Source organism: Dermacentor andersoni, chromosome 7 (assembly GCF_023375885.2).
Source record: "Dermacentor andersoni chromosome 7, qqDerAnde1_hic_scaffold, whole genome shotgun sequence".
NCBI lineage: Eukaryota > Metazoa > Arthropoda > Arachnida > Ixodida > Ixodidae > Dermacentor > Dermacentor andersoni.
Window position 1 is genome coordinate 155,681,534 of NC_092820.1, and position 20,971 is coordinate 155,702,504.

At 44.7% G+C, this 20,971-nt stretch overlaps 1 protein-coding gene across 1 annotated transcript; it reads right to left on the bottom strand.

Annotated features, from left to right (window-relative positions):
* Positions 1 to 4,201: 4,201 nt before the first annotated feature.
* Positions 4,202 to 8,182, bottom strand: LOC126533545 (uncharacterized). The gene is made up of 3 exons (XM_050180711.3): positions 7,924 to 8,182; positions 5,206 to 5,384; positions 4,202 to 4,646 (listed from the first exon to the last, which is right to left on the bottom strand). Exons 1-3 carry the CDS (start codon positions 8,030 to 8,032, stop codon positions 4,542 to 4,544), a joined length of 393 nt encoding a protein of 130 aa, XP_050036668.2. The 5' UTR covers positions 8,033 to 8,182; the 3' UTR covers positions 4,202 to 4,541.
* Between the last annotated feature and the right edge of the window lie 12,789 nt (positions 8,183 to 20,971).

Here is a 20,971-nt window from a genome sequence, read left to right on the forward strand (position 1 = left end):
TTTCTCACTTTTTTTCCGCGCTCCTTCTCAAGAACCTTTGCTTTTGCAATGGTGCACTCTCTACCAAAAGCAACCCGTGCCTTTGATCTTTATAACCATGCCATGCGCATTACTGCTGAGCTCATCTGCCGACACATCTCAGGGGGCGCCCGGAAATGAAAACAAAAGCGCATCAAAGGTAATGATGGAAGGCAAAAACGAATAAATGCTCTCGGTAGTGGGTTGACCATCAGCAATGTGTTCTACCAGGCTGCTCATCAATGGTCTCTTGGACGAAAGAACACAGCAGGGGGTGATATACAAAAGGATTACAACGCTGCCTTGCTGTTCATCCAGCCAGATAACTAGTGGCGCGCACCCTTTTCGTCCCCGCTTGCTTCCAATTATCGGTGTCCTTTGTAAGTTCCCGCTACGCGATTCCTGGCGGCCCAATGACTTATCTTACCCCACAGAAGGCATTCAGAAACTAATGCCTCTTCTGTACTTTCTTTTGTTATAGCGACGAAAACTTACCCTAAGGCTATTATTGTTTGGTTTGTTTGGCGTGTAATAGATGTGGGCTATAAGGCCTGCGTAATGTATTTATACAAGCAGTGTCTTGTGGTATATGTTGCCATGAGACCAGAAATCGTAGCTATAGTCATGGCAGTGTTGTGAAGGACACCTTGCGGTTGGACACGGGAGCGTTCGAATTGCAAGCCTGGAGAAGTGGACGAGTACGTATAGTGTACTGCTACACCCCCAGGAAGAAGACACCGAATATGCACATTTCTGATACGTTACAAATTGTTTATGCCATTTGAGAGGAAATAAACATATAGTGATTGCACGGCGCCCTGTGCCTAACGCCTGCATCTCTCTTTTGCTGCTAAAGTCTTCCATAGAAGAGCCGACTTTAAGTTTGAGCATCCATTTGATAGCCGGTGACGAAACGGGTGCCTGTAGGATCTGCAGGATTTCTTTACAAGTTTTTTTATGGCTTTGCAGTGGTGTAGTCAGTGATGACACGGTGCCTAGCACCTAATACCTACTTTTCCTTGTTGTTGCTCTATTGCTTTAGGAGCCGGTGACAAAATGCGTGCCTAAGATGTCTGGGATACCTAGATACCTAGATGCCGAGATACCTAAGCCGCTGATATATTCTAAATATTTCTATAGCGTCAGAAGCTACTTGCTTCTGTTGTTAGTCCATAAAGAAGAAGTTCCCCATCCGTTAGAAGAAAGGAATATATAATGGTGTTTTCGTGATGGTTCTCTAAAGGCTACGTTCCTTCAAAGCTCCCGTAGAAAGCTGAGACTTCGTAAACTGATCGAATTAAGTAAATACATTCGCCTTGGTGGTTTGCTGAACCAAGTTTGATGCTTCTTTAATTCGAAGATGCTGATTTGCACGTAGACTCCCATTGCTCGATGTGATGCCGTGCTTAAAGTTCTTCTGTGACAATGTACAGGTTAGGCGCGGTCCGCAAGATAAGGTAAAAATGCTCCTTGTGATAGAACGCAACTGAAGTGCGCATTCGCTTGACTGCTGCAGAAATTTGTCGTAAGGGCTATTCATTGAAAAAACGGTAGAAAACCTTGATCTGGGTCTCTGTTGCTGATATTTTTCATGCGTATGCCTCATTGTTACGGATTGACAACTCAGCATTTGGAATGATTCCTCAATCGTTCAACCTTTCGAAGCAACAGAGTGGAATGGGAATGGAATGATGGCACCAGTCTGGAGATGGAATGGGAATGGAATGGCAGCCTGAGACTACGGAATGGAGTCGTACTAGATCGAGCGCGTAGTACCGGAACGCTAAATGTTGATTTTAAGTGAGAGTGCAAAACAAGTCAACTTGCCAGTGAGACTTGGGCAACGTATTACATCTCTCAATTCTTGATAAGCTGAATGATTGTTTCGTTCAGAGTTCGTTTCTCAGTTTCTCATTATTTATCCACTTGTGACAATGCCGCCATTGTGTTCATCATTTTTATTTTTCGTGTAGGTTTTACTCCCAAACACTTCTGGTGTTCCAATTGGTAGATTGCTTTTTATATACAGAAACTACTCATTTACTTATGTTTACGTTGTTTTAAGCCTGCCGACGGAACAAATACAAATACATAGGGGCATAGCTACCGCAGCTCTATACATGCGCAGGGATCTCTGTCTGGCACTCCATTCCTGTAGTACCTTCCTTCCCTCGAAACGTGAAAACCCATAAAAAATAACTTTTATTCAATCCAAGCCGCCGTTTTGCTTTTGTGGGCACTTCGTTGGACGTTTCAGGATGTGGTTATGAAGACCAAGTGCTAGAAATTAACACTAGGTGCGGCCTTAGGCTACGGGAAGCCTTTAATGAGACATAGAACGTGATTCAGCATGTATATAGTTAATAGGCGTTATCGAGAAGCTGTTTTTGAGTTTCACCAAATGCTGCGGGAGGGCAGAATTTCACCGCAATATGATAGCAGAGTCGGCCGGTCGTCAATGTCACTTACCGTTCCAAATTCGGGCACAGTTACTGCAGAAACAGGACACGTTACTATGTGTATTACAGCAGAAGATGTGAAACTGAACGCAGATGTGTGATCAAATATTATGCAATTATTTGGGGAAACGGAAAGTAATGCCTGATTTGGTTCCTCACACACTGACAGACGAACAGAAAGAAACCAGAAGAACAACTGTTGCTGAACCTTTGGAAAGGAGCAGAAGTTTCCCAACGTGTGTGTTAAGCACCACTGCCGGATAGGAAAGTTGGTGTCACCGGTACGATTCTTAATAAAGCTAAAAAAATTACCTGATGACGAAATCGCACCACATATCTTCAATGCGAATAATACAAGAAATTAGAGGCTGCAGGAGGTTTCAACTGAGACTGGGGAGGTTTCGTACTGGTCTCTAACCAGAGCTGCCACGTTCCGTGCCGAGCTTTTTTTGGGGGAGGGCCTTGAAAGTATTATACATACTTTCAAGGCCTAGTAGGCACAACAGAAAGAAGTGGTGAAAATATACTATATTTGTAGTGCAGGGCAAGAATAGAAAATCAAATTGTAAGGCACATTGAACGGCGATCTTGAATTAGTGGTGCCACAAATTGAGAGTGGGGAGATGGGAAGGCGGTTCCATGCAGTGGCTGTTCTTGGCAAAAAGGAAGAACGGCACTTTAATTTTGTGCTGATGGTCGATGCGAGACGAGAACTTGGTGTGGTGAAAAGATTTTCTTTAAGAGAAGGGTTAAAGTATCATACTCTATGAAAAAGGCAGAGACGAAAGTACTTGAGACGCAACCGAAGGGCAGGTAGATCTAGTGTTCTTTTCATGGAGGTGACGCTAGAATGACATGAATAATTTGAGAGAATAAAACGGGCGGCGCGGTTCTGAATGCTTTCTGAATGCTTTCAAGGGAAATGGCAAGATTGGCATGAGCAGGGTCCCATATGGATTGTTGTTGCGGAGAACGCCAGCTTTTCTACCTGAAAGGCCATAAAACGCTTTCGGATTTAAAATGCAATACATAAACACATTGCTCAATGCGCGGACCCAGATTTATGCATAAATACGTTCAACATACTTCAGTCGTCGATTTAACACGGGGAGCCAAGTCAAATAGAAATACCTTCTAGAGCTTTACATGCCACTATCACCATCTGATCATGCGGCACCCGGCTTTGGGGTACCCTGAATTAGTTTTCACCAAATGGGGCTGGCGAGGCACATATGTGCTGATACGTTCGGCACCTGTACGCCCCTGTGCGCACCGATGTGTTAGTCTAGGCTATAGCCTTGAAGCAGAGGTTTTCATTTACCATGCCTACCAAGTCAGATCATGTCGTTTGCTTATGCCCTCACTTCTAGGCCATGCTCGCTCGTTTCGTGAGTAGGTTCTTGTATAGAAGCTCATGGAGTGGTGACTCGCATAAGATAGATTATTGTGCAGTCATGGAGCAGCAAATTAACTTTTCGCTACATCTGATGCAAATTAATGTACTAGATCAGTGACTATTTGTGCTTTGGCGGGTGAATTAATACCACCTGCGCAGTCAAAACAAACCGAAACGTCGCACTACGCCATCATTAACTGCTCACCTGTTGCTTTATGGCGATTCAGCCCTTCAAGACAGCAACCCATCAAAATAAACCAGACTGAAAAAGCACATGTTGTTTAGTGCTCGTGTTCTGGCAGAGGCAAACGCAGCACGAAATCAGCAGTTCACGTGATTTCTTTTATTGCAGAATTGAGACCGTCTCGAAGTTTGGAAGAAATTATGTATGAAGTATGTACAAAAATATAGTTTACAAGTGCTTATATTCTGGCAGCGTTTATCCACGTCCGCTACGTGCAGACACGTATGACAGTTTCTCGCAGCTGAGTGCCAACGACGTTCGCAAAAATGACGAGATGCCGTCGTCGTCACCACTGGAGCCCCGGACACCGAGTGACGTTTTGAGAGCACTGATACGCGTTGAGTAGCATTCACCATAGTGTCCACGGGCAAGCACCCTTCCAAAGTTCAATGGACCAGAGTTCACGAGATTCGCGATGCAAGTTTCACGTGGCTGTCTTCCACCACTCCAGTACAGAGGAGACGCAAGCCGTCAGAAAATCCGAGAACCAGTCGTTGAGGACTGTCTGTTCACATCTCCTGGTCACGCTCTGAAACGAAATGAACAAGTCATCAATGGCATCTAGTGAAAAGTTCATTTTCGGCTGAAACTCAATGACTGTGTAGTATTTACCAAAGGCATGTCACTATTCTGTCGCTCTCACAAAGTATTGTTTCCTATTTCTGCGGCATGTTAACTTTACTGCAGACTGTAGAAAAATGAGTTCATAAAAGAACACAAAGCATGTGACCATAGTGGCAGTACAAAAAAGAAAGGTTGATGCAATGTGACCGACTCCTATTAGCTTATCAAGGCGGTTGGGCATCGAAGAATAGAGATAACCTGCTTAAGGAAAGCACTGAAGAATAGCACTTATATTAAAGTAACCGGGTCTTTACATTTTATCGCTGTAGGTAGGCAGTCAGTGATGGCTGAAGAAACCATGCTTCTTTTGTACAAAAAGAACACACAAGTCTATACAAACGAACTTTGCACTGTAGAATGAGTGACCAACCAGAAGATTTAAAAAAGAAGGAAAACACCGAATCTTAAAAACGACTTAAAATTGAATAAAATGAGATCGAACACCCAAGATTCAAGACACGTACAGATCGCCAGTCGAAGCTGTCCGAGATGTACCGCAGCCTACGGCCAATCAGTTTGAGGTCTTCTGGGCTCACGACGGGTGTGCACTGAGTGGAGTCGCTGTTTGAAGTAAGATTCACAGCTCCGCGACAGGACGCCACCAGATCAGGCAAGCCGGCATGTGCAGTGGCTGGCGATGGAGCTGCAAGAGTAATAGTTAGTTTTTCAGTTGCACATGTGAATTTGTAAGTTTTCTCGTAACAAGAATCGTTATATTGATGCTTACTGCCTAAGTACTTAGTTGTAATTTCATCTGTTTGTAATGGAGAACCACTAACTACGCTGTGTCAGCAGTGTTTCTGATTGGAGTGGGGAATCGTGAAGACAGGGAACGATGCGTTAATGTGTGAACATAAAAAGACATTGTGTGATGTCGTGTTAACACAGGGTGTTAATGTTAGAAGTGAGTTCCACATCTTAGAAGTGAGTTCCACAACTGCGCTAGGAACAAGAAAATTTACGTTAAAGCTTACTGCCTAATTATTAAGCTCACATTTCATCTTGTTCATCGTCGATCACCACGCTCTAATATACGATGTTGTGTCATCAGTGTTTCTGACTAGAGGAAGGAATTGTGAAGAGAGAAGGTGAAGATGGGGTAATCTGCGAACGCATTAACACATCGTGTGATATGTTAACAAAGGATGTTAACGTTAGGAAGGAAGACACTCTTTTCGAATAAGACGACAATGTCATTACAGGTCAGCTCGGTGGGGTAATTTTAGTTATATTCTTGTGAAAGTGATGAACACAGGGCGTGCAGTAGAATGTTAACTTGAGGCTATCGTTATGAGATTGCCGGCATAAGTACAAATAAATCGGTGTCAGGTGCAATTCTACACTTTACAAAACTATCCTGTATACAAGTGCTCCAATAAAGTTCTTACCTCCACCACCTTTCTTAGGGCAAACTAGATGTTGGAACACACTGAATCGGCCGTGAAAATAGGCGGTATTATGCTGCTAATGGGAACTCAAATGTTTATCCAGTGATTTTTCCGTAATTCTTTATTGTCACCAACTTTAATCGTTGCCTGGAACTTGCGTTATCTGGCTATAAATTTTATATCGCCGTGTAAACACTGAGACTTTATTATATAAAACTTTTTTTCATTGTGTATCCCATACTGACAAAGCGCTCCCGCCTCGAAACACTACAATATGCTTTCCAAAGGCATGTGGCAAAACGTGTAAAACACGTGCTAAACAATACCAGAGCTTATTCTTGATGATCAACATAGGCTTCCTGTGCTTTATTTTGATCGCATACTGTTTAGTCGTATTTTGTCATTGCAAAATTATAACCAATTGAATGTAGTGAATGACACCAACAACCCCAGTCTTGAGATGCTCCACGTGTATAAGCAGTCAGCGTTAGTGGGAAGATAGGTTACCTTTAAAATGTTTCACATTGCCAATGGTTGCTTATTTTGCGCGCTCCAGCATCGGTTAGGGTCTTTACGGGTGGTTGCAGGCCAACAGCGGTGCTAGGCACAAAGGCCATATATAAGCTGTAGCAAGAATCCAACAGTAATAATACGAGCACTTTTTTAAATAGCCGCGTATGTAATTACACAAGCGCCAGAAGCAGATTATATCTGGCTAAGAGTTGAGTCGCCTTAAGAGCGAGACTGTCACAAGGTTAGTGCTTGAACAGAAAAGTCTCAGCAAGGTTAACCCAAATTAAATTTGCTAACTATCCAAATCTGAGTGCTTTCTAATTAGCCGTGGAAAGATTAACAAAAATCGTTATTAATCACGTTGCACTAACTATTTGGTGAATAAATGGTGCGGCTACAAGTGACTGAGGCTGTATGCTGGAGCCAAAAAAACTCGAATTCATAATGTCTGCCATTAAAGTGGAATGCTTTCTTTTGTGCTGACTATAATTTACCGTCTTTTGTTCGTGACTAATTTGAAGAAAAGTGTCGCAATTTAACATACGCGACTCACTAAGGGCAATGATTTCATGTCTGAATAATTAGATGTACAATAATTTTAGCGGTTATTTTCGAAGGAGGATGTTACAGGTTACCTTGTGGCACTTCATAGCGACCTGGCCCTTCGTGACTGCGGCATTTTTTTGGCTCTTGTCGTTTCCCTAACTTTCCCTTGTGTGAGATGAATTTCCCTCCAGCCCCATTTCACGGTCACTGTGTTCACGGTCTTACTCGTAGCCGCAGAGTCTCTATTATCATTTATCATAAATGCATTCATAGATATATTATAGGAGGCACTTTGTGATATTCTTGTAATGTTTGCTTCGATCCTCAGAGACACGCAAGTGGACTTGATAGATAGTGAAACCTATTAAAAACTTTAGAAGATATTACATGCTGGTTTAAATAAATGTTGCGCTTGAGCCTGCAGCCGAGAGAACGGAACGTCCATTTCAGAGCTTCTGTCTCCCCCCCCCCCCCCCCCCCCCCCCCCCAGAAAAACGAAAAGAAGTTAATGCAAAAACATTGGACGTTGCTGGTGCAGACTACAAGTGTAAGCTGTCATAACTTTTCTTTCTCGCAAAATTAAAGAGAGAAAGAGAAAGACTGCAGATTATGAGCTAGCAGCGTCCACACCGAGACGATGAATACTAACGAAGTACTTCTCGTGTGATGGGTTTTTCTGCGCATATACACATTCCGACGAATGGTTCAGCCGTTCGAAATGTAGAAAGCCCTTACCTTCAACTTGTTGGACGAGACAGCTCTCCATGATGAAAAACCCGGTTTCAGTAGCGGCACCTTCGGTCACGCGACCAGCACAGGCGCTGCAGATCTTGACGTATCCCATTCCGAGTTCACGCGACAACACCAGGCGGCGCCAGCACAGTTCCCACTTCACCGCGATTGCACTCGCATCGCTCCAACTCGATCACGCCGAGCACGACAGCGCAAGCGATCTGCACCCGATTGCAACCACGCGCATTGTGAGGGGAGCCATGGACATTCCCGACCCGCGGCTCCCGCTGCGGGAAAGGAAACACCCGCTGAGAGGAGGAATGCTTTCGCTCTCCCATTTTGTCGGACGACGGCGGATAGTTTGCAATGCTGGAGCGGCAGTTCGACTGTTGCCACAAAATTCTGAGTTTAAATTAGCGCTACAATTTTGCCCACAGTTCTTTACTCGCGCTGGCCGCGGAAGAATTAACCGAGTGTCCGCTAGATATGGTTGCATAGGATAAGCGACAGCTTGGTCGTCTTTCTTGTAGGGAACGACCGACAACCCTAGAAGATGGGATGGCAGTGTCACCAACGAAAAATTTACACTAGCAATGGTAAAACTCAATAAAAGGGTAGACTTGGCCGAATGAAATGGCATGACCCGGAGAAAATGCCTTACTTCGATTCGTATTCTTCCCCTATTTCTCCCACTTTGGCGTGCTGCTGCTGTTTCCTGTCTAGCATCTCAAACATTGGTCTCGCTCTCGAAGCAGAACAAAATGACATGACCAACTGGTAAAAGTGAGAACGCTCTCTGCTAGCTGATAATTAAAATTATTGTTTTATCTCTGAAAAATACGCCTATAGGCTTTTCGCAATCGCGCCGTAGTTCATTCGAAGTTACATGCGCTGGAGTCCAGTTCTAAAGTTCCATCTGGAAAAAAGTGACTGGGAGTCCGCGTTCAGTGAAGCTTTCTTTCTGGGCCTTCCGAAGGTGTGCGCGCTGTGGTGGTCGGTGGCGCTGTAGGGTGTGGCTATAAATTCCCCCCCCCCCCCCCCCCTGCGGATTGAAATAAAGGTGTTGTATTCAGCAACATAGTGCGTCGCTAGATTTTTTGAATTCTAATTGCAGTAACATTGACAGTCATCGTGGGATGGGGTCTGCCGGAATATTTTTCTCTCATAAGGAAAGCAGCATGGCACACGCGTCCTCAACTGATTACCATTGGGCCCTTCAGGAAACGCTAAGTAGGGAAAGTCGACGTCGGCAGTCAAACAGCGATTGTTTCTGTGGCCCACGTAGCTTATTCTAATAAGGAAAATTGTCCGGTCCAGATCCAGATTAGCCGCTATATTAGAAACGGAGTACACACCCGATAACATACAAATATCGTGAATGATGGCGTCGTGGTTTTATTGCAAACCACATCTGGCTTCTAGTCACCCAGCTGAAAGTAAAGTGGGAGAAAAGGGAAGAAAGATGTGCGTGTGAACCAGGGACAACCAATTCTCAAGAAATGTGCAATGAAGCACACAGCCACTCTCTGGCACCCGTTTAACCGTCGTTATTGACCTCCCCGCGAGGCGCACAATACGCATGCGCACACCCCGTAGAACTGGCCAACCAGGAAACCATTCGCGCCCTTTCCAATTCTCGGCGTCCCCACAACCTCTCGGGGGATCTGATCTCACCGTCTGTGCGACTGCACGCATCGGCGTATAGCGTGAGGAGACGCACGCCCACGCTTGCGCGTGCATGCATGTTAGGCCTGCGTGCATATGTGTTTGTGCACGCTTGAGAGAGTGTATGAGGCGAGTTTTTTTCCCGCTACGTCCACGCTTTCTTCTGTTCCCTTTGCGGAGGGGAGCTGCATTTGGTAGCGGGGGAGGCGGCTGACGTTCCGAATTACTCCCTACGGTCGAGTGTGTATTGTTTCGCAGAGTTGTTTTCTTTTTCTACCGTAGACGCTTCTGCTTTCTTGAGCGGTGTCCATGACACGTGATGGCTCGTCCGAGACACTTAGTTGTCTCGTTGATGTTTTTTTTTTGTTTAATAGGAAGGTACTCGCTATGTATGGGATGAAACTGATCTCTAGTTCAGTATAGAAAAGGGGGAGGGATCACCATGATGAGATGGACAGAAGAAGGTTGTCACTTCCCCTACTACTCAAAGAAAGAGAAAAGCTGAAGGTGATTCAAACTAGAAAGCGGTAATACATAAACACTGCATTTAAAGCCCACGAAGCGACCTCCTTTTGGTCTGTCTGCAGCGCAAATCTCAGCGCGGATATTATGAGTAAAAAACGACAAGGCAACGCCGAGAACGCTACTGAATCTAAGAGTTCATCGGGAAATAGTGCAGCAATAACGAAGCCGTCGAAGAAGGTAGTCAAAAACAGTTGGATTTGCGGTGTAGCATTGAGCTGACAGAAAAGAGTAGTTGAAAGTAAACGAACATTAAAAAGATGATGGCCGTAACTTATATAACCACGCCCTGTCTTACGTAGGAATCTTAAGTCGATGTAGCACGGTGACGGCCTTTTAACTGGCTGGGTTAGCAGAATGCAGATTGAGGCACAGCGACCGTTTGACCTGTACGAACATTGTTAGGGTTATGAAGCACGACGACGCAAAGCAGGCATGCATTTATCACTTAGTGAACATTCATTACTACTTCTTGAAATTGTCTCAGGCATAACATAGGCAAACTGATGTATTCATGCAAAATGATATTAATTTCTGTGCGTAGATGATCGTGAGGCAAAGTACAGTTGATTTTTGTTTTATGTTTGTGCTTTAACTTCTTCTTTTGCATTTGTAGCAGCCTGCTTTTCTGGCTTTCATTCTTCAGTCGCTGTTTAGCCTTCTTATTTGACGAAATACTATACACTATACCGGGTCGTACGTTGAGGAAGCGATCACGCTTCTTGTAACTTTGCTCCTCTTTTTTTTTCTTTTTTTCTTGATGTGTATTCAAAGAGAGGTTGGCGCCTTTAATGTATTCTTGACTGAAATGTAATTTAATCTAATGAAATGCCTTCTTTAACTTCTTGTCTTGCAAAGCATACAATATTTTAGGTGAATTTCGCGCCTTTAGTGCATTCTCGCCTGTACGTAACATAACGTAACATACCGTAATGTAATGTAACGTAACGGAATGTAATGTAATGTAATGCCGGGACTAATGGGTCATTTTGCCTGCTTGCCCTGTAAAGCGTGCTTTATTTTAGACACCGTGTCAATAGACAAACTATCCTTGAAGGGCCACACAAACTGAGCAGCGAATGCATCAAAAATGCGTGCTCTAGAGAAAAGTGCACTGTTATAAGAATAAAATATAGCGGACCCTTTGTGTGATCACTGTTGGCTACACCTTTATCATATCTTAGCACTCTGTGCTAGGAAATAATGAGGTAACCAGTTGGAATGATATTTCCCAAGGTGCGACTTATGTGAAGTATCGTCAAGTAAATTCAGAACGCTGCCGGAATCAGCAAATATACGTTGACGATAATTTCCGTGCCGCCGTTTTGCATGTTTCTCACCACCACACAGAACTCTGTGAGCGGCATTTCGAGAGTTTGTTGCAAAGAATACTTTCTCTTCCTTCCAAACAAGCGACAACTCTTGGCACAAAACCAGTTATCGCATTCGTAACGATACCCGGAGGAAACGATGGCAGAATTTAGCGCTATATATTGAAGCAATAGACTGAAGAAATTCCTCCCTAATTCAGTTGCATTTCCAAAATCTCACTTTCGAAGCGCGCATATATATATATATATATATATATATATATATATATATATATATATATATATATATATATATATATATATATATATATATTGTGTGTGTGAGTGTGTGTGTGTGTGCGCGCGTGCGTGCGTGCGTGCGTGTGTCAGTGTGCGCAAAATGCTCCTAAATACCTTTCTATGAACCATGATTCTAAAACGTATCTTGAGATTGAAAAATTTTTAGCATGTCATGCTTTAATAATTTCTTGCGCATACGTCTTACGCTACTACGAACAAACTGTATACTTCGGTCTTATTAATTTTACGGAGATCATTGATTCTCCTTAGATACTAGCATTCTCTAGATAATAAACAAACGTACAAGGTAAAGCTTTGTTTGCCAAAGCCTTAGCCAGTGTTTCTCGCGCTTGCTAGATTAATCTTCCATGCGATCAATATCGTTCCCTCGCGGAGAGAAGCAGCCGCATTTGATTAGCTGAACCCTTTCATATTTCCAGAGTGCCGAACAAATCTGCATGCATATGAAACATAAGCACTCGAAGATATGCGATCCACTTCGTTTGCAATGGGCGGCAAGGGTTAGACAAGACCCATTCGTCCACAATGCTCTGAGTTTTCTTAATATTGACTTGTGAGGTCACCCACTCAAAGCTTCCTTTTATTTATGTTCTTTCGTTTCCAGTCTTTCTTCCGAGTGTAAAACAGCAGATATTTGAATATTTTTGTTCTTCCTACTCTTCGGCAGTTCGATTTCCCGGCAGGGTCTCTGTTTTCCAACTTTGGTTTGGAGAGCCTTTTCATAATCGCGCCGCCCCATTTCGAGTACTTTAATTCTCCGCATAAAGTAAACATGCTCTTGCCTAGGCTTGTTTGAGAAGTTGGCCCGAGTTCGGGGCACAACGCCGTTAGAATAACGAAGGCGGTGTTTTTACAGCAGAAAGCCGTGCAAAATTGCAGAATTTGATGCCCCCTTTCTAAAGATCTACTGTTCATTATAACAAAATGTACTTCAGAAGGTGCTGTCAATTTTTTTTTTCTCGCAGGATTGCTGACACGTATACTGAATATTTACTTATACCAGGTTGTATAAGACAGCTTTTAAGCGATCTCGTTCCGATAGATTCACCATCGAAGTGATATTTGCGCCGTGTAGATGGTCTACGTGCATCGTTCGGATCAATGTTTTACGTTGGTGTAAGTTCGAATCGAGGACATCCGAAGTCAGTTATCATGATCGTGATAAAAGACTTTCTTGATGAACGCGCACAATGAATAGTTATTTCAACTTTGTTTATACTAGCATAAGTTCACCAACATTATATCGCCGAAGAACCACAGAAAAAGCACAAAATACCTAAAGTTCTAGATAACTTCGTCGTTGGACATGTTACTTCAGCATGAAATGTTTCAGATATTCCATGATCGGTTAAAACTGTAAACTCGTCGTCCAACAGTGGGTATAACAAATATATAACTTAAAGCATACATCTTGCCATATTTATACCGAGCTGTTCCCCTTATGCTAGTAGAGTAGGATGCTACATTGTAGTTCTACAAAGTAGGACACACTATTGAGGTTGCGTGAAGAAATTATAAAATTTCACGATATATTGCTTCGAGCGAATTCTGTTTTAAACTGCAGCCAATGCTGTCTTCACGGCGCAATATTGATGTGAATTCTGCTGAACCTTCATTTAAAATATGTGTTTGCCTTGTAGTCGCCGCTTTTCATCTCTGTTAAACATAGACTTTTATGTTGTACCTACTGTTTTCTTTCTGTTGGTTTCTAGATTTGTGCGTATTGTAATTCTCACTTGCTTTCATCTGTGATTACTATTTCACCTTACGCTCTTTATATACATGTAGAAATATGCGCTGTAAACAGCGATTTTTTTTACAAAGTACTGTTTCTTTGGGAGAAAGAGAGAGAAAATGACAAATGAAAGGCAGGGAGGTTACTGGGGAAGGGGAGGTAAACATTAAGAGGAGAAGAGAAAGTGCACTGTTGATATCGCCGACATAGTAAAGTGTTCTGTTCTATAGACGGTCGCTCAGTCCGTATCACGATCTCAATCCGGTAGCTTTCAAAGATCGCAGCAGCGCTTTTGTGGCCTTTTGTAGCTGCGACATGCGTGGCCACGGTCCCAAGATCTTGTTAAGTTAATGATTTTCTATCTAACTGGTTTACAGCTGTGCAGAGGTCATGTCTTTCATTTTCAAAAGATGGGTAGAAGCACTGTAGATGTTCTATAGTTTCCTGGACTGTTTCATTAATGTTGCTGTGGGAAATATTGTGGTTGAAACAACTGAATTTTCTTTCTTTGTGCCCTCAGCCGACACGTAAGAATCGGGAGTCCAGAAAAGCTGTGACGTCGTCAGTGCAATTTGGCCAACTTCTACACTTTCCAGGGCTGAAAAACAAATGAATATATATTGCTTTCTCTTACTCTGCTTTTTTTTTGCGCTTAAGTCACATAGCAAAGGACAGGCTTTTCTGCTGCATAATACTAAAGAAGGCTTGAGTTGAATTATTTGTTTTCCAAGCCACCCCACTTATGAGGACGACGCCACGAGAACTAAGCGAGACATAGATTTCATAGATGGATTTCATTCACAGACTCCACAGTGTGCAGCTTGCGAACAACCAAGAGCAATGCCCACCCCCGTCATTAACCATTGCGCTCGAGAGATTTTCACTCGGCAGCACGAGTCACGTGTCCAGCGGCGGGAGGTGTGTCTGTCGCCGCAGGCGTGTTCGCCTCCCACGTTCTCCCGTGCTTCATCGACGACGCAACAAAGAAACTATAGCCGCGTTGACGGGAACATTTTGCTCTGGTTCTTTTATTCAGGCGAAAAAAAAATGTTAAATGTCTTTGTTAACAACACGCCGCAAAGCAAACGAAACGATCAAACAACTACTTCGACGCCAAGGATTCCATTCCCGTCTTTGTGATTACAAACCACCGAGCGAACACGAAGAGCGCGTTGCCGAGCGTGAAAAATCGCGACGTATGTGTATACAGCGGTGCGGGTCTTTCTGATACCGGGGAAGTGTGAGAATGCACGGTGAGAAAAAGGCGGGGCGGGCGCGTTCGTGGTGGTGCTGTGGTGCGGTGGGTGGTTGGCCAACGTCACGCGAACGACGAAACAATGATGGCCGCTACCGACTTGGCGCGCGTGCGATAGCGCCGCTCTAAAATTAACAAGGCGGGCGCGACGGGCGCTCGCGTGCGCAACTGTGGCGAATGCGCGCGAGGGGGCGCCACCATGCACCGAGGTGCGAGTCGTTGATGTGAATGAAAAACGACTCCGTCTCCCGTTTCCCCAAGCCACCCGCGAGAGAAGTTTAGAGAGAAACGGAGGGGGGAGGGGGGGTCGCGGTCGCTTGTGCGATTCACTGTGACCAGCGAGAAGAGAGAGAGAGAGAGATAGAGAGAGAGGCACGAAGAGGAAAGGCAGGGAAGCTAACCAGACATCAGCCTCCGGTTTGCTACCCTACGCTTGGGTTGTGAGTAGGGGTTAGAAGGAGGACAGAGAGGAAAGGGTTAGAACACACGCATGCACACACAGAGAGAGACCCACACACAAAGGGCGTTCCAGTTAGAGACGTTCACAAAGGCCGCTAGATCGCAAGAAGCGCAGTAGCGCTTGCACGGCCTTCTTCTGTGATGTTAGGTCCTGTCGATGACCAGCGAGAAAAAAAAAAAAACTTAGAATGGAGGATTGAGATTTCGAGGGGAAACTTTCAGTCAAGCCACTCGCGTGCGAACCTACTCGAGCGTAAATATGCTGTCATTAAGTAACTTCTTAAGATCATGAAACAAACAAAAAATGTTTGTTTTAAAAACATAAGTGACATGTCAATAAGTATTGGAAGTACATTTGTAGATCAGTCCCAATACTTAAAAGGAAGTTACAAAATTAGAAAAGTATGTAATTGATAAGGCTGAAGAATCTGATGAAAAACTTTGGAACTATACACACATTGCATTGTTATTACCCACATTTACTGGAGCTTCTTATACAAATCTGGAGGTGGGACATTACGAGATTGTGCACAGTTGCTTGTCGTCATGTTTGAAGATAACGCTAGAAGTAGCCCTCCAAGAACACACCTACTATCCTCTCCCCTTTATCTATGCTTTTTTTTTGTTCAGTAGAGCTGACAATATATTCAGCACCTATGTATGTGTATCTTCTACATGTAGTATTATCGTGGAAAGTTCGTTTTTCTATAAGTAACTTCCTTGCGCACAACATTTTGTATACGCAGGGACGACTACTCTCACGACGAGAGCCTCAATAAAGTTAAACATGCATGAATTTCAGCTTGGAAAGAAGGCCTACCACAAAAAAAAAAAACTATAATAAATGCCAATATTGTTGGCCATAAAACTGCGTAATGATTAAATTAAATATTGAGACTAAGTCGCATTGAACAATAGTTAGGATTGACTTTTAGGTCCAAATGGCACCGCATGCGTAGCGAAGGTGTAATGTTAAGTGGGTTAGTACCAGCCGTGGTGGCTCAGAGCCTACGGCGTTCTGCGTCAGAGCACGAACGATTTACAATCTTTTGTAAAGGCTGTTACCAATTACTTGTAAACGGTTGAGAATACGTTTTATTGTTAGCTGTTTGTCGGTTGCAGTTGTTTCGGTGCATTGCTTGTTCGTTAGACCCATATAGTGCTATAACTTGTTAATTGTAACTCATGTTGTCTATTGCTTCATATCTGTTTATATGCTGTGCCTTCCTATCCTGATTGCTTTCTATTGAATTGTTTAAACATCTACTATGTCTAGTTTGATGACAGCAATGTAACCGCAACTCCTGTCTTGGCTTAAGCTGGCAGTATGAATAAATAAACTCGTGGGTTCGACTCCCATTTCCGGTAGGTGCATTTCGTTGGGCGTGAACTGCAAGAACGATTTAATACATCTCTCTCTAACCGTAACCCCAGTGATAATGCCTTCGAGGCGACGCAGGTGTTCTGTAATAAAATAAATAAATAAGAACATTCCTGTGCATAGATTTGGGTTCGCATTGAAAAAAAAAGAGCAAACAAAAAAAGAACTCTGAGGTTGCCAAAGTTAGCCCGGCGTCCTCTACTGCGGCAGCCCTTATAACCGAGTGTATATAGTTTCAGCACGTTAAATGGGATAAATTACAAAAGATCTACTGCACCGAAATTCCCCGCAAACAGGTTAAGCGCTTTCAATTTCTTTTGTGAACCTTCAGTTCTACCCACTCCCACTCGGTTCTTTTGTTCGTTTCTTTTGCCCCGCAGGGGCGTCTGCGTCAGCAGGCGTTTGGTGTGTTGCGACACCACGGACCCGAGCACACGAGGGTTGGACCCTCCCGCGTGTAACCGTGCGCGGCTTAGCCGTGTCTGGGGAAAGGGGGATCCTGGGGGTTGAGCCGATGCCGGGTGTTCGGACCTTTAAGGCCCCCTGGCGGAGGCAACACACCTCTTTGGCCTCTGCTTCACATAGACGGCACCCCCGGACTGTCCCACCCGGGGGAAATCGGTAGTTGCCTTTTCCTGTCTCTCTCTTCCTCTAGTCTTCGTCTTTCTCTCACTTTTCATCTTTCCTGTCTTCTCCTAGCTTCCGCTTACTTCCAATTTTTCCAGGCAGCAAGGGTTAACCTTGTGTGAATAGCCAGCCTAGGTTATATCATATTTGGTTATAGTGGTAATGTACAGCTGGCGTTTTCAGGCCGTGTTTTCACAGGTCCTGCAACGTCCCCTTGTAGGACTCCACGGTGGGTGGCTGGCGTTACTGCCGAAATTACAATCTCTTATGGCTTCTTCTTTCCCCCCCTTACCTGATCACTCCCTCAAGAGGGGGCGCACCGACGATGTCTTCGAATTTTTTGCCCGTCAAAAAGAAACTTTTCCTCGTTTCCATGTAGTGCACTCCGAAACACCAGACAAACCCGTGCGAACAATCTCACCATTCCTCGTGTCCAAGTCTCTTACCCAAGTTTTTGGTACAGGTTATAAAGCATCCAGGATGGCAAGCGGCGATCTCCTCTTGGAACTCCGCAACCAGAAACAGTATGAACAGCTACCCAATCTAGTTTCATTTGGTGATGCCAAAGTAACCGTAACTTCTCATCGTACAATGAATACCACCCGTGGCGTAGTGTCTGATGATGATCTCTTGGAGCTGACTGAGGCTGAGCTCTTGGAGGGCTTCAGCGAGCAGAACGTCATCAACGTTAGGCGAATTAAGATGAGGCGTGATAATAAGGAAATTCAGACCAAACACCTGATACTTACTTTTGGCACAAGTGTTCTGCCCGAGTCCATCGAGGCCGGCTATATCAAGCTCCGTGTTCGCCCATATGTTCCAAATCCCCTGCGTTGCTTCAAATGCCAGCGTTTCGGTCACAGTTCACAGAGCTGTCGAGGCCGCCAAACCTGCGCGAAATGCAGTGCTCATGAGCACACCTCTGAAACTTGTGAAAACTCTCTCCATTGTGTAAACTGTGAAGGGGAGCACGCTGCATACTCGCGGTCGTGCCCATCGTGGAAGAAAGAAAAGGAAATAGTTACAATTAAAGTAAAAGAAAACATAAGTTTCAAAGAGGCACGCAGGCGGGTATCCTTCCTGCCAAAGCACACCTTTGCCGATGTGGCGCGTCAGGGGGCAGCGCCACAACGGTCTCCGGCGGCTGTCCGACCCACACCCAGTGAGGCGGCAGTGACGCCATCCGCCCCCTGGGCGGCTGCAGCTAACGCTGCTACGCCAACACAGCAGACGGGGCCATCGACCCCGAAGGTGGGCGCAGCCGAGGCTGCCCCAACCTCCCCGGCCCCTTCCAGCGCTGGCAACAGCCGGCGCAGCCAGATCCCTCAGGGAGCCCCATCGACCTCCGGGCTGGTGGGCGCAGGGGTCTTGCCCTCCAAGGCGGGACTCTCTCGGGAAACATCTCGCTCGCAAGAGCACGTGTCCGGCGCCTCACAAGAGGCAATGGACACTACACCCATCCTCAAGGCGCACCAAGCGCCTAAGGAGCGGCGAGGCTCCCTCGAACGCTCCAGAAAGAACAAAACCCCTATTACAGGGCCTCGAAAGGGTTCTGTAATCTAAGGCATCCCGTCCGTTTCCGTAAACACAGCACCAATTTATTTTAAATATGGATACACAAATCATTCAATGGAACATTAGAGGTCTCCTTACAAACTTTGATGATTTGCAAGAACTCATCAACAAACATAATCCAAAAGTGCTGTGTTCACAGGAAACACATTTAAAATCCAGACACGCAAACTTTCTCCGTACGTATGTTACGTTTCGTAAAGATCGCGATGATGCCATCGCATCATCGGGTGGTGTTGCGATTCTCACACATAAAAGTATAGCATGTCAACCTTTACAGCTTCTAACGCCCCTTGAAGCAGTGGCGGTGCGAGTTGTTCTGCTAAACAAACTCATCACTATTTGCTCGCTTTATATACCCCCACATTACAAATTAACTAAACATGAATTTCAGTCCTTTATAGATGAACTGCCAGAACCCTATGTTGTTCTTGGCGACTTCAATGCGCACAGCTCCCTGTGGGGCGACTCTCGTATAGATGCGCGAGGTCGTCTTGTTGAACAGTTCCTCTTCTCTTCTGGTGCATGCCTGCTGAATAAGAAGGCACCCACATATTATTCTCTCGCCAACAGAACATTTTCATCAATTGACCTCAGCCTAGTTTCCCCGTGTATACTGCCTGAACTCAAATGGGAAGTTATGAACAATCCTTACGGGAGCGACCACTTCCCCATACTGATAAGAACATCCAAAGAAAACGAATATCCTCCACAAGCTCCTAGGTGGAAGATAGACACAGCCGACTGGCAGAAATTTCGATCTCTCTCTAGCATCTCATGGGCTGACCTGTCTTCTTTAGAAATTGATGCTGCTGTGGATTATCTTACAGCATTCATAATAGATGCCGCGTCAAAATGCATATCCGAAGTAAGTGGTTTGGCATGCAAACCACGTGTACCATGGTGGAACAGCGAATGTCGGACCGCCCGTAAGAATCAGAACAAGGCGTGGGGGTTGCTGCGAGCTTCTCCCACCGCTGAGAATCTTGTCAACTTTAAAAAAATAAAATCCCAAGGTAGGAGAACCCGCCGACAGGCCAGAAGAGAAAGCTGGCACAAGTTTTTATCGAGTATTAACTCGTTTAGGGATGAGGCCAAAGCCTGGAACAGAGTAAATAGGATTAGAGGGCGGCAAACACATTCACTTCCCCTGGTAAACACACAGGGCGATACACTGCAAGACCAGGCAGACTCACTTGGGGAATATTTTGAGAGCGTGTCAAGTCCAACAAATTATACACAGTCCTTTCTCAAATACAAAGAAACAGAAGAACGTAAGCCATTAAGAAGAAAAGGTCGAGAGAATGAGCCTTACAACCGTCCTTTTTGTATTGCTGAATTGAGAGCTGCCTTGAGCGTATGCAACAGCTCCGCACCAGGATCTGATATAATCATGTATGAAATGCTCAAAAACTTACATAATGACACGCAGGTTACACTACTCACACTTTTCAACACCATTTGGGATGCAGGGTACCTTCCAACCGCATGGAAGGAAGCCATTGTGGTCCCTGTTTTCAAACAAGGCAAGGACCCTTCCTCAGCGGCAAGTTACCGCCCGATAGCCCTCACAAGTTGCATCTGTAAGGTGTTTGAAAAAATGATTAATCGGCGACTCATCCATTTCCTTGAACTGAGCAAAATCCTTGATCGCTATCAGTGCGGCTTCCGAGAAGGGCGGTCCACAACTGACCATCTTGTACGTGTAGAAGCAAATATCCGGGACGCATTTGTACACAAACAATTCTTCTTATCCATATTCCTCGATATGGAGAAGGCGTACGATACGACGTGGCGTTACCGAATCCTAAGAGACTTGTTAGAAATGGGTATCCATGGAAATATGCTTAACCTAATAGAAAGCTATCTGTCCAGTCGTACCTTCCGGTTAAAAGTAGGAAATGTACTTTCGCGTCCTTTTACGCAAGAAACTGGTGTACCGCAAGGAGGCGTGCTCAGCTGCACACTCTTCATCGTGAAGATGAACACGCTTCGCGCTTCATTACCACCGGCAATCTTTTATTCTGTCTACGTGGACGACATACAAATAGCTTTCAAATCCTGTAACCTCGCAGTGTGCGAGAGACAGGTACAGCACGGCCTGAACAAAGTCTCAATGTGGGCAGACAAGAATGGATTTAAGATCAATCCTAACAAAAGCTCTTGTGTTCTTTTTACAAGAAAGAGAGGCCTGGTTCCGGATC